The sequence below is a fragment of the Rhea americana genome, unplaced genomic scaffold (genome assembly GCF_003343005.1).
Source record: "Rhea americana isolate MKP2758 unplaced genomic scaffold, rheAme1 scaffold_26, whole genome shotgun sequence".
Classification (NCBI taxonomy): Eukaryota; Metazoa; Chordata; class Aves; order Rheiformes; family Rheidae; genus Rhea; species Rhea americana.
In genome coordinates, this window is record NW_028186379.1 from 6648384 (window position 1) to 6665867 (window position 17484).

The 17484-nt window shown below is 35.7% G+C and overlaps 1 protein-coding gene across 2 annotated transcripts in view; it reads right to left on the minus strand.

Annotated features, from left to right (window-relative positions):
• Positions 1–5771: 5771 nt before the first annotated feature.
• The window catches only part of CCDC126 (coiled-coil domain containing 126), a 15539-nt gene continuing 3826 nt past the window's right edge, over positions 5772–17484 (minus strand). The window contains exons 1-5 of one of the 2 annotated variants that reach the window (XM_085307593.1): positions 14792–14968; positions 13369–13502; positions 11164–11292; positions 10130–10532; positions 5772–7442 (exon numbers count right to left, since the gene is read on the minus strand). In XM_085307593.1, the coding sequence (XP_085163719.1) occupies positions 7261–7442; positions 10130–10367 (420 nt within the window). In that variant the 5' untranslated portion in view covers positions 10368–10532; positions 11164–11292; positions 13369–13502; positions 14792–14968 and the 3' untranslated portion in view covers positions 5772–7260. Of the gene's footprint in view, positions 7443–10129; positions 10533–11163; positions 11293–13368; positions 13503–14791; positions 14969–17484 lie in introns of those variants that run through there. The other variant, XM_085307594.1, reaches the window with a different exon arrangement.

The following is a 17484-nucleotide window of genomic DNA, read 5'->3' on the forward strand; positions in this document are numbered from 1 at the left end:
TTTTTAAGCAAAACCACAACTATTTCTCCACATTTTTACCCACTGTTCCAAGTGTTTTCTTATATTTGGTTTGAATAAAAGGAGGTGACTTTGTGAACAAATTCAGTCTATATATTTACTTTGCAACAAACAATATTTTCAGGCAGTTGTAAAGAACAATCCAATAGTAGTGTAAAATGCAATGTACATTCTTTTAATTCTTAATGTTTTAACATAATGCATTATTTGACTTGTCACATAATGTATACATTTGACAACAACAAAGAACATACCCCTGGATTTCCAGCACCACCTGCCTACTCCTCATTTGTTTTTGTAGGTCTTGAATCTCTAAGCTACTTCAGTGGATGAATTAGAGCTTCATTCCTAATAAATTAAGGAATCTTTAGGGAATGTGAAAAAAAGACCTAGTCACAATATCAAGGAACTCAACTGTAAAACTCTTCAGAACAGAGGCAGTCTCCATCTTGGTTTTTAGAGAGAATCCAGAGCCATTGATCCTAAAAAAGATCTTTGCTGTTAACCTAGAACAGCTTGACAGATCTGTTTTGTCTAGGACATAAAAGCTAGCTCTTAAAAATCATAAATCTTCTCTCAAGCACCCTGATGTTCTTTGCAAGCTCTTCCCTAGTAAAACGTGTGCATAAAATGAAATGGTGCTTTGTTCACAGTTCAAGATAAAAAGATGGCAACTTTGGGAAAATGGAGGGTGGTTCTTAGATTGGTAACTTGCAGTTCCCACTTTGTCTCCATGTACTACAGACAGTGCCATCAGCAAACAACTCCTCCAGTGTGCTAAAAGCTGTAGTAAATAAACAATGGGCTGCTATTTCTGTTGCTTACGGCACTATCTTTGTAAATTAACTGCTTTCTCTTGAWCAGGCTTTACACATAGTGACTTTGAACACATGTGCAAAAATATTTTTTTTCCTCTTAACTGAGCTTTAGCAATTTGATGTTTAAATTGTGCTCTGCAGGTTACATAAGCTCTGAGCTTTCAGCCTGTCAGAACAAGAGCCAAGAGGGGAGCTTCCTCCACACAGTAAAGTGGCAGATGCCTGTGGACAAAGGTCTGGCAATTCAAGGATTGATTCAAGGAGCAATTCATGCTCCAGATTGTTTTGCACCGGGCAAGCCACCAGCCACAGGCCAGAAGGTGGCGAGAGATGTCACAAGGACCAAAGCAGCGTTTTGCCAACGCTGCCCCCAGAGAGAGATAAAACAATGGGGAGGCTCTCAGGCTTCCAGCACTATCTACGAAAGATGATAAGGCATATGGTTTGGACATTTGTCRTGTGGCTGTGCCACGTGTACAAGAAGTTTCAGTAGGGCACATGGACGTTTTGTCGCTCTGAGATCTGAACCCAGAATAAGTCTCTCTTGGAGGCAGAAAAGACATTGGGGCAAATCATCACTGGAAAAAAAAAATCTGCAAGGAAGCCAGCTGAGGAAAATAAACCATACAAAAATGTCAGGGTACTTTGTCCTGGGAAAAGAAAATTCCTGCTTTGGCCAAAGCTTTAGAAAAGAAACAGAACGGGGGAAGGGAGTCTTGGAAGCAAGAAGAGAAGCTCTGCAGACACAGAATTGGAACATATTGAGGAGCATAGTATTATTGATCAGGAGCTGCCCAAACCCCAGCAATCCTTGAAATGTGTTACCTGTATGCGTATGCAGGTTTTGCTGCTGCCAGAGATCCCAGATCTTCCAAGAAAATGGAGAAATAGTCCTGGCAAGCCTGTTCACCCAGGATGAGCAGCGCCTCTGTCATGGGTTTGGTGTACTTCATCTGAACAAAATCTTTGTTAAAAATGGTACCTTAAATATCATTCCAGTTTGGAGAGCAGAGCCACATTGTGAGTAAGAAGGCTTTTGGTGAGGGCTATAAGTGCCCATTAACATTAAATTATCTRTACTTAAAGATTCAGGGCTGTGAACTATCAGTGTGAAGATGTTGAGAGTAGGAAATTAATTTTTTTGTGGGGAACCTGTTCTTTCAACTACCTCTGTCTTCTAACTTACAAAATGAGGATTTATTATCAGTTTTGATCAGAGAAAGTGTTTTATGAAATAAAGAGCCTGTGTTCAGTTCACTGGAACCACAACACCTGCTTGAATGCAAATTTGTGCCCACAGACTCCCTTGGGAATATACCTGTAACTTAAGCTTCCCAGTCCATTCAGATATAAGAGGTGAAGAACTTCRTAATTGGGAAATTGAGTTCTTGACTAATAAAGGTTATTTCAAGCACTCATTGCTTTACTCTTCTAGCATGAGTATTAGAATACATTTTGGCTCCAGAAAATCTGCTGTCTCCTCTCCCTTCTTAAGAAACTGTTAACAGACACCTGATGAAATTAAATACTGAATTAGAAACTCAGATTTTCCTCAAATTATCAAACAATTTTGAATAGCAGAAAAAAACATTTTTCTGCTAAAGTAAACAGAGCATACCACAAGATAGATCAAACGAACAGAAATCCAGATGGCACGCATGTGGCCTCATATGTCTGTGATGTAGCATATGGATGATGCTGGCCCAAGATCTCTGAGCATGGAGTGGGCTGAACATATGGACACTCACTTACAGGACAGCTCTCGAGGACCTAAGGTGCTGCCTACACATCAAAGGCAACAGCTTAATGCTGCATAGGGTGTTGACAGTCTCTATCAACACCCTCCATTAACAATAAAATGTGTGACCTTTCTTCTTCTTYTTTTAAAAAAATCCTTACAAGTTTGACAAGTGCTTTAAAATTCATCTCAGTGGAATACCTATGTACATTGAAGATAGCTCATTTATTAATGCAAAAAATACACAAATTAGAATATCTTTTAGTATTTTTGACTAAAAGTAATCACTTTGAAGCAGTAATTGGTCATTCTATTTCTGTGTAATGATCCTATTTGTGTGTTTTGTCAATGACTATGTCCACTTGTTCTGAAAATGARAATTAAAGCACAAAGAATAATAGAAAGTATCCATGAAATGGTTTCCTCCCTTCATGTTGTCAATATTCCAATCTACTTAAAAACAAACACAAGCAACACTCATTATAAGCTTCTTACCACCATACAATAAGCTCAATAAAAAAAAAAATTGTACATAAACTGTAGTTTACAGGCATTCAAAAATGTCAACCTGTGTATTTTCAGTTTTGCTATTAGAGAMACAGAACACGATCAGACATCTACTGAACAGAATAAGCTGATAAATGCCACAGGGAGAAGGCAAGCTTATATGCAAGAAAGGGTCAATTAATAATGAAAGGTATTTACTGGAGGCACTGACGAAGAGTTGGGAAATTTGTAGTAATTAGGATTTCTTACAGATAAGATAAGTGGCAAGTGATGCCACTGCTGTTTAAATGATGTAATTGCAAATATGTATGTAATGTTAATGCTTGGAGGTTTTTTCTCTGCTTTTACTTGGGCCTCATTTTAATAACCTGGACAATATTTTTACACAGATATAAATACATGATGATCATCTCAGACAAACCGAGGTTTCATGAAATAGCAGTTTAATAACAAACTATTTATTCCCTGAGAAATATTGCAGAAGTCTAACACACCTTTTTAGCTGCTGTAAAATTAAGTCTTCCATTTCTCTCTCATCTTTGCAAAAATAAAGTACAATCAAGTGCATTAAACCACAGAGATAACAGATCACTGTTTTGTGAAGGACAAACTAATAAAAGAATGCAACTCCGTGTTAAAAGATTATATTTGGATTAATTCATAAAAATGTCAATTAACACCCTACATCATGCTTAAAAATAAAACACACAAAGTAATGTTTTAGCCCTTTAGCTCATTCCATTAATCTGCATATTCTGAGAAAGAATTTTCTGAAAGTTTTTTTTAAGAAAATAAACTAGAGCCTTAAAATTTATGTTGCTATTTTCCCAATCAAGCTGTTTTAGAGATTCCCAAATTTATTCTCCTTTTGCATTCCCACTGACAAAGGCTGCAGCAGCAGCAATTACTCCCAGGTATGTACGCACACAGCAGGCACTTGGTCAGTCAGGCAACTCTCATACACCACTAGGCTAATAGAGCRGTTTGGAAACTTTTGCATTAGCAAATATCCTCAGGTAGAACTTGGATGTATCTAGCTGGTCCTTTGTATGACTTTAWTAAAGAAAAACAAATACTTAGCAGTTACTTGAAAAAAAGAATGTCCAATAGGTTCAGCAATTTACTGGATACCAAGGAGACTGGTGTCTCATTCACCACACTCACTACATGAACTTCATCCTTGTGCTCAGTGTCTTATTTTTTAGGATTTTAAAAATTATTAAAAACAGACCAGCAAATCTCTATGATCCTAAGAGTGGATAAGCAGAGTGTTGTGAGCAGCCTCCATAGATGGATTGATAAATACTTCACTGAAATCTATCCCAAAGGTTCTTTAATAATAGGACCACACAACGTTTTCTTCTTCTTTACCCCTGCTCAAAATACAATTGTGGAACAATATTTATGCATCTTACTTTCATGAAAGTTAGTATGCTGAGATTCAGAAATAGTTTTTTTTTAAAATGAGGAAAGCAACAAAAAGAACTAGAGAGCCAAGCCAACCTTCRCTAAGAGAGATCTGATTACCTGCTTGCTTGGTTTTAGAATTCAAGAACTATACTGAGCCCCCAYGGTCAGGGCAAGCCCCTCCCTTAGTGCACACTCGCTTGAAACTTAGTTCTACCCCTCTGATAAATGCTATCAGCACAGCAAAAAGGAGGAAGTTCAACTTCTGGAGCACAGAAATCACGGCAGTAGCACCGTCCCAGACAGACAGTGAAGGGAGAGCACAGAGGCACAGCATAGCCACACAGCATTGAATGAGACTGGCCATGAAGAAAGCAGAGAGACTAATATCACAGATACTGACATACTGCTGTATTGAGCTCTAATACTACTGGTTTCACRAAGTTAGATTTAGACTGACAGTGGAATATTTTTAATATACTTCTTGATAAACGATAGCTTCAACTAGATTTGACAATGGAACATTTGTACCATAGGATATAGGTCTTAAATATCTAAATATCTGCCAAGTACAATCTAATTCCAATGACTCAATGTAATACTAAAATCTGAAAGAGCAACTGTTTGCTAATGGAACCATGAACTACTAAATAAGTAAATAACTGCATATAAGTCAGTATATACCACCTATCAGTCTCCAAAATCCTTGCATAAAATAATCTGTGTGCACAATAGTGACAAATACTCATCCAGCAACTTTTGTTATGCTTGTTTAACAATCTTCAATATATYGTTTTGTTCATTTACCCTTACAAGAAAAAGAAAACTCACGTTGTATGCACATACAAAATCTACTCAGATTAATGTTTATAGCACAAAGGCACACAAGCTACCAAGATTTTACTTGATACAAAATAATAAGTACTCAGCATAGATAGATGGATATAAGAACCTACTTTTACATTGTCAATAGAAACTTGCAGATTCAATAGAAGTTATGCACCCATCTTCTTTACTCTTTGTTGTCTTCCCCATTAAAAATCCAAACCAGTCATTTTATTTTTATTCCTCTCTCAACTACCTCTAACCAGAGAAAAGTGCAGAGACATCAGAATTTCAAGAGCAAGAGAACTCTGACTGAACAAGCTGAACACACCGACAGATTACTACTAAACCTAAAGTTCAGAGACACACAATTTTCAAATCCTAAAACATTTAGAAATACATAGTAAGAATGACAAGACTATTAAAAAAATAAAAAAGGGAACAAGAGCCTTCACAAGTCCAATTAAAAATTTATTTTTCTCCTTCTGCAAAGAAGTACATGTTCGCACGCAGTATGACAGAAGAAAAATCAGCTGGATACTAACTAAGGCTCTAAGTGTATTTTTCTTTCTTTCTTTCTTTTTTTTTTTTTTTTTTTTTTTTTTACCAAATTATAAGCAAAGAAAAAGAAACCCACGAAACTTTGGATGATATATCATCCAGCACCTCTGTTTTTTCTTTTTTTCTCCCTTAGTATAGGATTAGAACACTCCAAATATAACCCACAAAGAAAATCTAATAACCATTATATTTGGGCAAAAGTGCCTGAACATACCCTCACTCTTCTCTAATGGTTTAGTATATATTAAAAAAAAAAAAATCCCACACTCACAGACTCAGTGACCTTTCATATGACTTGAGTAACATTTTGAAATACAGTGCATACTCTCTGCAATTCTTTTTGCTGTAAGGCTAACTTAGATATAAGGCAAATATTACCTTTGCTTTCAAATATTCCATGATAAGACGTATTTAGTACATGTATCTCTTAAATCCAGAGATACATGTTTCCTTCATTTTAATTCATTGCTCTCCCTCCTGAATCAAAAAAGTAGTTCAGGGAGATGGTGTGCTATATTCATCACAAATTGCAAGGTACTAAAAAGTTAAAAAGAAACAGCAGTGAACAAAAATTATCAGTATTCACATATTCAAAATTGATTTCATCACTTAAATAACTTTTATCTGCAATTACAAAATACATACACTTAAATATCTTTGTAAGAAATAATCATATAAGATATCACAGGTGATGTTTAGCTTTTCATAATCTAACTGCCCTAATTCTGGCCCAAGGATATACGTGGACAGTGTTACTACCCAAGACCTTTCCCTATTATAACTGATTTTCTTAAATATACAGTAAATTCTCTCTACTATTCTGACAGATAGTGCAAATAAAGACATTCTTTGGGTCACAATTTTAAAATATTACCCCCAATGTTATCTTCAATTTAATATCATGTTAGTAAATAAATGAGTAACAAAATACTGTAAGTATATACATTTTCTAACATCAGTTTAGCAATACATTTTCCTTAGTTACCTCTGTTTAAAGCAGATCACAAAAATGAATAAGCTACAATACTGCCACCTATCCAAAAGATATGTTGCACTTATAAATAAATATATTTAGAAACCTACCTATACATTTCCCAATGCTTTCCATTTATTGTTAGCATCCTATGGCATACTACACCAAATCATGATATCAAAATATCTTTAAAGACARCAAAGATCACTTTAGAAGAACTGCTCAAAGGCAATGAAATAATGCTTTGAGAACCTTATGCACATAAGTTAGGCCTACATATATCCAGCACATTCTATAATAAAGCAGTGTACACATCTTTTAGAGTCAACTATTGCTTCGCTCCAGCCAGAGATAAAAAGCTTGTCTTAAATAGGACCTACCCTAGCTGTAGCAGYATAATGTGGCCCTGTTTGCTATCTAACATTGCCTGCTGCATTTACACGTTTACTTGAAGCCAGTTGCACTTGATTGCTAGTTCCATTAGTCATATTTGTTGCTGAGCCATTCACAACAATGTAACCAACTTTGCTTTCCAATTTCACCAGGCGTTGTAAGATGTCATCCAGAAGAACAGCAATTGTTCTCTTAAGATCAGCTGAAGATAACAAGAAAAAAATAGATTCTATTACTAAATGTGTATGGAAAAGAACTGCTATTTTGACATATTTACATCTTAACATTTGTTGTCCTCATRTTCTTTGGGAAAGGATACAGATTAGCAAACATACATACATACAYACACACACASAGAATTAAAACAGCTGCTCAAACTTTTTAATACCATTYATTTGTTATTTTAGACAGGGAAGATACCACCATAATAGTAAACCGTGAACTGAGACAATTAAACATTAGGATGCAAGAACATAACCACCAGGGAACTGGTCACTATTCAAAGGCAGTATTTCCAAATTCATCCAGACTACAGCCTAGACTACCCAGCTATGACACCTTCTAGCCCTGGACAGCACTAGAAAATATTTAAACACTTTCCAACATAGAAAAGCTAGTTCTTAATCACTTCTCTAAGTAACCAGAGGATCTACCCTACAGAAAAATTGTTGYGACAAAGTGCTGTATCAATGCAAGGCACAAAGCAGAGAAAAAAGGTTACATGTTTAGCCTAAATTGATYTGAAAAATAATGAAAGAAAATCCCCATGTATTTACTAACAAAGAGATAGAAAAAAGATCTTRAGTGTTGTAAAGCCACTTTCTGGAACACAAAAACAATACTATTAATAGAACCTTCAACAAAAGCTAACTACACCGCTGCGAACACTCATACCAGTCTTTTCAAAATTGGAAGAAATGAACGAGCTTATCTGGTTTTACAAGTTGTTAAGATTTCCCCCCAACACGTTCTTTACAATCTGCTCTAATTTTCTAGAAAAATGGGGAACAAAACCACACAGGTATCAAACTGAAGAAATAATACCCCCTTTACCCCCCCCAAAAAAACTGAAGAAATAATACCCCCTTTACCCCCCCCAAAAAAGTCAGTCTAAAAAAAAAAAAAAAGAAAAAGACAGACAGACAGACCCAACCCATCTCAAGTTAGTCAGTCTTTCTGTCTCTATAAAAATAACTACCTCTTGTTTAGCACAGTCACCTTTGAAAAACAACAGCTTTGCAACTGGAGCAGGAACAACAAAAAACAGTATAGCCATTGTAAAGGACAAAATGACATGCACTGTGGGTTACGTGCTCTGTAGTACTATTCTGTGCTCAAGAGTTTTGAGAGAGGGCACTGTCTATTTAATTTGCAAGTCTGATGATCAGCATGCAGACCAAGAGTTGACCATTGCATTTTTTATTACACTTCAAACAAAACCTTAGATGGCAAATCTCTCTGTCAGATTTAAATATAGCAATATAAAACTGCAGTACATAAGATTTTTAATCTAATTTCCCAGAAAATAATCCAGGAAGGAAACCATTGAGGACTTTAAGTAGTAATAAGAATAAAATCAACTTAACAAATGATGGGATTTTTTGACATTTGCTAAGTGCCATAAAGGTAAGACATTTTGGTACTGCCCTCCTTCTCCCAGCCTCCCAGATTTCTTCCTGCTCATCTTGTGAGCATAGACTTGCCTCCTGGTTCCTGAGCAGCAGCAGAGTTCAGACACATTTTTGCTGTTAGTCCTGCTACAAGGACACCTACAAAGGGCACCTTATTATCAGCAGAGACTCACCTTATAAAGATTCCTTAAGAACAAAACATTAAATATTTTTATATTATTATTACATTAAATAAAATTAATAAAAATCTTCAAATATAAAACCAAAATTTTTTCTTTTTTCATAATTTTTTCCTAAGCCTTATATTACCCTTATGTGCATATATATATATATAATATAATATACTACATATATATAATATATATTATATATATATTATTTATGATAGGACACAGATAGGTAGTTTCTTCAAACTTAATTCCTAGGAGATTAACTAGGAATTCACAGTAGCCTTCCCTCAAGAGAAACTATGATGGGCTTGAAGCTGGAGGGTTACAATTACTAAGACAAGATGTTTTCATGGTTTTGTTAAACGCAACTCAGAACTTTAGTCTCAAAAATATATTTTCCGTATTTCAAAAAACAGGCACAGGTTCTAGTAAAAATTAGCCATGAGCACTGGACACATATTCATCAAACTAACAGGTAAATTGAAGAGAGAGGTACACAGCTGCAAGTATCGAAGTTCAAGGGACAAAAAATTCTGTACTTGCTACTTCTAAAGCAAGAGGAGAACCTGCTAAATTCATAATTGCCCCTCTCAAGGCTGCAAACTCAACCACTATGTTGCCTTCCACCATTTATTTTGTTACTATTTACAGAGAAAAAATAATAATAATAAAAAAAGCAGTAAGTTAGCAATGAGAAGCAATGAGCACCTGGAATGCTGAAATGATTTAATTTAAAACTTAGTTCTCATATCATGCATGTTTTTATTCCTCACTAAGACTCAGAAAAGCCACAATTTCACAATTTTACTGTTAATCCTGAAAATAAAAGTGAACATATATTCAGACATATCTAAAAAAAAAAATCACTGGAAAACAGAATTTGTGTGTTCTCAAGTGTTACCATGCACCACATCTTAAATTTCAGCTTCAATGAATAAGCTAAAATTGAATCAGTTAATCCTGGAGTTTTTGCTCTCAAAGAGCAGTATATATTCTACAGAAAAAGATAAAAAGTAAAAAAGCTATATTATAATTTTATAGTTYTCATGGAAAAAATATTTGAATAACTAGCATGTTTTTCCTCTTACCATATCCTGCCATAGAAGCTCCACTGCCACCATTCATTAAATTTTTATTTTCTTCTGCAAGTGCTTTGACATATCTTTTACTTAGGTCTAATATCTGTTCACGCAACTCACTGCTGCTTTGGCGTCTGGGATACTGGAAAGTGTAGCGTAGCAACATCAAACCCCAAACGATTCCAAAAACTAGTAAAAATAAACTCAGTTTCTGGGACATGCTTTTTCTTGAAAATGTTAAAAACATTTCTGATGAAGGCCACAGGTGAGTGTATTTCAAGATAAGAAACTGAAACTGACTTAGTCAAATTATGTCACATATTAAACAAAAAGACGACTTCTACAGAGTGAAGAATCTTCCAGCTGGGTCATCCTGAATACATCTTTTCCTGGTTTTAGTTGGTCTTGATTCCTGAAATTTTTAAAATATTACTTGATTATTCAAAACCGCTACATTTGTTGAGATCAAGGASAAATAGCAGTTCCTAAATGTCATACTACTGTGCAACCTATAAAACAGCTGTGGATTTCTATCTTAGAAGCAGACTCATCTTTATATCTTGCCTGTTGTTACAAGGCTTGCTCTTCTTATTTTTACCATTTTTTTTATTCTCAAAAAAATCAAAATGTATGCTTCTACTAATCACCTGAAGCATTTTAAATACCATAATTGGAACTCAAATTAAATTCAAATACATTTAAAACAAAACGCAAATCTATAAAAAAAGACATGTAAGACTTATCTATTAAAAATTTTCAATTTATACACAACATTTTAATGAGTTATACAGATATATCTGCGCAAAGAAAGATCTTGTGAAATCATCCACTTGAATTTTACTCTTCACTTAGAAGTACAGAGTAAGTATAAAAAATAAAATATAGAACAGAGTTTCTTAGATTAATCCTGGGCATCACCTTGTTCTGCTTTTGCATAGCRTTAAGAAATTTTTCTTTTCGTGTTTTGATAATAAAGAAATAAAATCAAAATGAAGTTGTGCACATTTTTAGCATTTTGATGATACTGAAAACAAAAAACTTACCATAGGAGCAAATTTTGATCCCTCAATAAATCAAGGCTTCAGAAAGACAGTGAATGATAGGAAAGCTTCAGCAGTTAAAAAATGAATGTCCAGATAGTTTGAAGCAATGAGCGAGGCATCTTCAGAGAGCTGTGTATTTAAAGAAAATACATTCAAATATAAAAAACTGCAGGACTAACACAACTAAAATTTTCATGTAGAAGTGCCTGAAGTTGAGCACTTTAGTCATATGTTTTTAAAACCAAAATGCATTTTTAAAATCTAACTTTAAGCAACTGTTTAGGGAATAAAAAAAAATCAAGTCCTGTTTTATTATAATTACATACACCTGAATGCCCAAGAATTGATTAAAAAAAAAAACACTTGGGAAAATATCTCTCTAAAACGTCTCCCTTTTCATGTTGTAAGACTGTGAGAGCAGACATTCCAGATTCATCACATACAGATAAACATGTACATATTATATACTTACCTTTTCTCATTCATCTTTCCTCAAATGAGGGGGGTTTAGTCTCTTAACATGTGTATTATTACTTCAAGTTTCTCATTTTTCAGCCACCTCTGAAACTTTACCCATTATTCAACATTTTTTGTGAGCAAGTTACTGTTGTTTCACACAGTAGTCTGGATACAACTACTTTTTTTATACAATAGTATGTTTTCTATGCTAGTCTCTGTTCTTTCCTATCTTTAATCAGACATCAGAGCTTTCCAAACTGCAGCTACACATTTATTAGAGTTCCCCACTGGGATTTCCACAGTGGTACTTAGGTGTCCATTTTTATTTGATAGGATTAGTTTAGAATATTTWAGCCATATTTCTCATTGTGCTAACCATGCATCTAAACCTAACTAGATCTCCAGAATGTTTTTCATCATCTCACTTGGCCAATTTAACTGGTCCTACACCAATGTACTTCAGTCTACTGCAAATGCAAGTGTCTTCAGTGTTCTCAGTTGTGCTTGTTGCTTACTTTCCACCTTCACTCTTCAGAGGAAGCTTTGAATAGACAGGCCAAAGCGACCCTTCAAGTGGCAAAATTTCAAAGTACTCCAAAATCAACAAAATTATTCTTAAATGGTAAACCCAAACAGTATCCAAATACAATGGTAATCCCAAACCAGTGGCAGCGGTTTAGAACGTGGACGCTAAAGTTGCTGTAAAGTGGCAAGTTACTGCATRTAAAATGCCCTGTAGTAACTGCTAGGACACTAAGTCTTACATTAGTACACCCTACTGTAAAAGGAAGTGGCAAGCACAAGCCACTGAATGAGGAATATGCTACTTTACTGTTTCTGTGGGATGTGACTATGCACATGGACAAATTGCCAAACTTAATATGACACCATAACTTCAGTGGGTTGTTATTTCATTCAAAGAATTCACTTGTTTCCCAGAAAACTGTTTTTAAGGTAAAAAAAAAAAAACAACCATTAAAAACTTCATATTCTGTAGTATCAGCTATGAATATTTGGAACTGTGTGGTTAAAGGTTTCCTGGAACAGCCCTCCCTAAGCATGAGCTAACTAAGACTTTTTTTCTCTAGTTCTTGCCAAAACCAGGGCTCTGCACTCAGGCTTCAAAGCATAAACTGCACCTGCATCACTACGCATCCACATAATCCCTGAACGATGTCATACACGATAGAAAACAGTTACAGATTAGGTCCAGAAACAGGGTATTCACATGATGGCTCAGACAAGCAAACAATCTCTCTCAAAGAGAAAAACCACAGGTTTCAAATCTCCCTCCCTAAACGTCTGTGTTTTACATACACAAATATTTTCAGTCTCTGTTATTTGGGGTCTGAAAATAACACAGCTCCTTTTTGCAGAACTGCAGTAACTTTTAGCTCTGCACAGATCTGCACGCAAGTCTCATCCTGAAACAGTTTAGCGGACAATATCACTACAGAGCTTTGGAATGGGCATAACACTGCTGTCACACTATAAATGAAACCACGAGCCAGCATCAGAGTCCTAGCCAAGATGAACAGATTGAGTAAACTCCTGCCAAGGAGCAGTAGGAATTACAGACTGKGTCTTTGCCATGTATATTGGATTCATAGTGCACACACTGACTACTGAGACTGGTGGAAAGCAAGGAAATTTAGTCTTCTGGGCATATGGCATAACACCCAAACACTGACACTGGACAGAGGGATGGGGAGAAAGATGTACTAAAATGAAAGGAATGGTTTGTACCTGTGCCACTTTTCCAATGCTGAAAGGCTTTTTATTGAATTCCAGTGCAATTTCAAAGTTGTGGAGATCCAGTCTCCTTTCTTCACAACACATGTACTTCTAGCATCCCACAGCACATTCTTGTCCGCAAGACCCTTCCAGGTTTGCACAGGRCAGAACAACAGAAGAAAAGCAAGTTTATACTACTGATTTGCAAGTAGGGAAAACTGGAGGAGCAAACATGCATATTAGGAAGAACAAAGCACAATAAATAAGATGGATGACCTTCAAGGAACCTCTTCTTCCCTGAAGGGTCAGTACTTCTTTGCCTGAACACTACTAGTTTAAACAAAACTTGTCTGCACAATGGACCTTTGTTTTCAATAATTCACAGGCAGTATCCCATGAAAGAGTGGCATCTTAGGAAGAAGGAACTAACCATCTCCTGTGATCTTTCTTTTTTCTCAATTCCTCCTTACCTGCCACTTCATGATCAAGTGGAAAAGAAAGCTGAGACTTTCTTCTTCACTGGCTCAACCCAGGTAGAAACCACAGGCTTACYGTTCTCCCAAACACAGTGGAAGTGCCTTATGTAAAAGGAAGAATGGACATACCAGAGCTATGCGTTTTTGACATTCTTACCACCCCTACTGAGAAAGAAGGGAGAAGATCATGAAGATGGAGGAATGTAACCAAAATAGAATACGAAAATCTGAGGAGGGAACATAGGAAAACTGAGCTGACTATGCAGGCAAAATGGCAACTGCAGGGCTTGGGAAAAAGTGAGAATCTTTCAAACTTTTCTTCAACTACAGACAATTCAAAAAAAAAAAAAAGTTGCATTTACCTTTCATAAACATATAAAGAGTTTGGCTCTCTTCACTATTGCTATTGCCAAACTGTAGTTTAAGAAACCTGCCAAATGTAGAGCTGACATTGTCCAGCAGTATGAAGACAATGACACTCATCCGACAACGAACAAAATGAAGCAATGCACCCATCTTCCCCCAAATACTGTCATAATACTATCCTCCGAGCTGTATTCCAACACGAAAATCACATATAAATTGTGTTTAGGAGAGCATGACACAAAAGAAACAGAGACCAAAGGAAAAAAAAWTCAATCCAATATTGTACTAAAGCAAAATTTCAGCATCTCTTACGCTGCTTAACTAACCAGTAACACCAGACTTCGGTTTGAACACTGTGTGTACTTCATGGAAATCACCCTATTCTTGCAAAACATCTTATTTCTACCTTGTTGCAAAGATTTCTTTAGATTCTGCTTTATATATTCCCAGTAAATACCAGAGAAAACATTCATGTACAGCACCAAACACTTAACAATTTCCAAGGCAAAGAAAAGCCTTCCACACCTCTGGAAACAACCGAAGGATATGATGAAAACATGGCATATTCAAATACTTAAAAGGTTACAGTGTACCTTATTCCACTGTCTGTTCTGCTAGTCAGGCAGCTCATTAAGGCAGCTGAATACTGCAGTGAAGGCATACAAAGAAGTGGCAGTGGCAGGTTCCACATCTCTGCTCCCTGAAGACTAGTACATTTTCCTCAGCAATTTTTTGGTCTGCACAAGAAAAACCCACCTCTTCCTGAACTGCTATAAGTGGTTACAAGCATCAAAAGGGTAAAAATTAAAATTGTGCTTAAAACTGCTTGATGTGTACCTTCTACTTTTGAAAAAAAAAGAACAGTATGGATGCAGGTGACTAGTTCAAAGAAAGCAGCAGGCAACCTTAATTCTGTATCTGGCATTCTTAGCAGTAAACAGCCTTAGCGAAAGTGTAACAAAAATTGGTTACAAAATAGAGCCAAAAAGGAGGAAAGAACAGAGTAAAAAGTCCAAGAGCCACATTCAGAAGCCCAGAGCTGCATTTATCCTATTAAACTCAAGATTACAAGATATTTTAAGGATAAGGCCAAAAATAAAATGCATTGAAAATAGTATCATTAGAATACTGTGCAACAAAATCACCTCTTYGCTTACATATTATACCAAATGTTGAGGCAGTAGTTCCTTAGTAATAGCCTAAAGACCTACACAAAGATTTTGGTCTTTAAAGAACTAATATAATAAAGAAAGAAATCTTGATAAATGGGAATTTTACTCAAGATATTACTTAGTACCATAATGGTACAGTTGGTACAGTATCAACCTGTTCCTCACTGCTAAAGTATGATCAGCAAATTTGACACAGTGAATTCAAAAGCAAGTCTGGCTTTGTGAATAATGATAATTATCAACTGTATAAACAGAAGAAGTGATTTTATAATGACAGAGATTAAGAAAAAAAAAGAGAGCGAGAGATGCCAGATATAATCATAGGAGGCTGTATGCACCTAAAGACACAAAGGAAGGAAAAATCTTGGGGGGGGGGGAGAGAAATAGCAGACAGAAATTAGGACAGTGCAAGTAGAAACTGACCATTAGTAATCACTATAAAATAACTGTACAATATACAAATTAGAATTTATCACAATCTCAGTGGAAGTGCAACAAATTTAGGAAGCCATTAAAGATTTAAAATCAGCATACTAAAATTGTGTCCATACTAGAAATTTCTATTTAATTTCTGGCATCAAACATCTTTCAGTATAGTGAGGGACTGTATTAGTAAACAATAAATGCTGCTGTTTGATACTTCATCTCAATATCCAAAATATTATGCATCGGGGGAAAAAATTGCAGCAAATTACAGAACATTGTTTTCACAGTTTCATTATCTCTATCCTATTACTTYTCTTTTTTTGCATCTTTGTAGATTTTCCCTCCTCCCTCCCATTTTCCTGCGACCCACAAAAATTCTCTTTTGTTTTCTGATCTTCCAACATTTCACCACATGGTCACTCAACTGACAGACACTGTGCTAATCATTGAGGACCAACAGTCCTCAGATCATTCTGAGACTAGTTCTTTTGAATTTGTAAACCTATCAGACCAGCCAGTGTGCAGCAATGAAAATAAGAAGTCTAAAGAATGACTGATTAGAAAAAAAATAAAGAAATAGAACACAGAACAATTATTTAATGTGTTCATGGACCAATTAATCATTGGGATGAAATAAGCACCTTGAAGCACAGATTCCAGGAGCTACATGCTAAGACTTTCTCAGAGCAGGAATACCAAAAATCAGAGCTACTCTGGCAGTGCTTGCATGCTGGTAGTTTGTGATCTTACATGGCTATCAGTCTGKCAGTCTGGCAGTAAAAAAATCTGCATAGGGTGCAGCTGACAACCAGGTGCCCAAAGAAATTAAGTGTATCCTCTTACACAGGACAATGATTCTTGGCAATACATAGAAAATAACAGATAGAGAAGTAACTTTTAATTCATTTAATTCAACTGTAATGGGATAATAAAAAAAAAAAAACATGCTCAAATTCCCTCTCCTGAATTCTCCATGTATATTATATACATTTATATACACACACACACACACACACACAATTCCTTTAACAAATCACTTTGCATGTTTCATTCACATTTAAAATCAGTGTTCAGGAAAGGATCACAGTTCTCATTTTTAAAAACAAGTGATGCCAGTAAAACCATTTTCTTGTCCTGATATATATGCAATGGTAACTTTTGCAGATCAACACCACCCTTTGGTTTCCAGGTTCATTAATCAGGTACACACAAACCGCATAGTTCATGAAAGAGCAGAAAAGTCTACTAAGAGCCAAACAACCAACACTAATGCATGTCCCTAGAAGACTGAAAGAATGATTGAGCTGTTATTTGACAAGATCAACTCTCAGCGTGTTAAGCATGCCTGTTATTTTCACTACAAAATTTGTGAAGTCAATAGAAGAACATCACCAGCAGAGAGGAAAAACAAAGTATCCTATTTTGAAAAACCTTAGCAAAGTCTGATACATCAGAGCCCATCAAAATGCTATACCTGTGCGYTGATGAGGCTTGAGGGCCTTTGCAAACTGCATCATAGACCATCCAGTAGAAAACAACCGATAGTATTATCTCTTGGCTGACGTAAAAAAAGAACAGCACTAACAACACAGTGCTATCTTAAAAATGGCTAAGATGACATCTTTCCAGGAAAAAAAAAAAGAGAGAGAGAAGAGAGAGAGAGAGAGAGAGAAGAGAGAGAGAGAGAG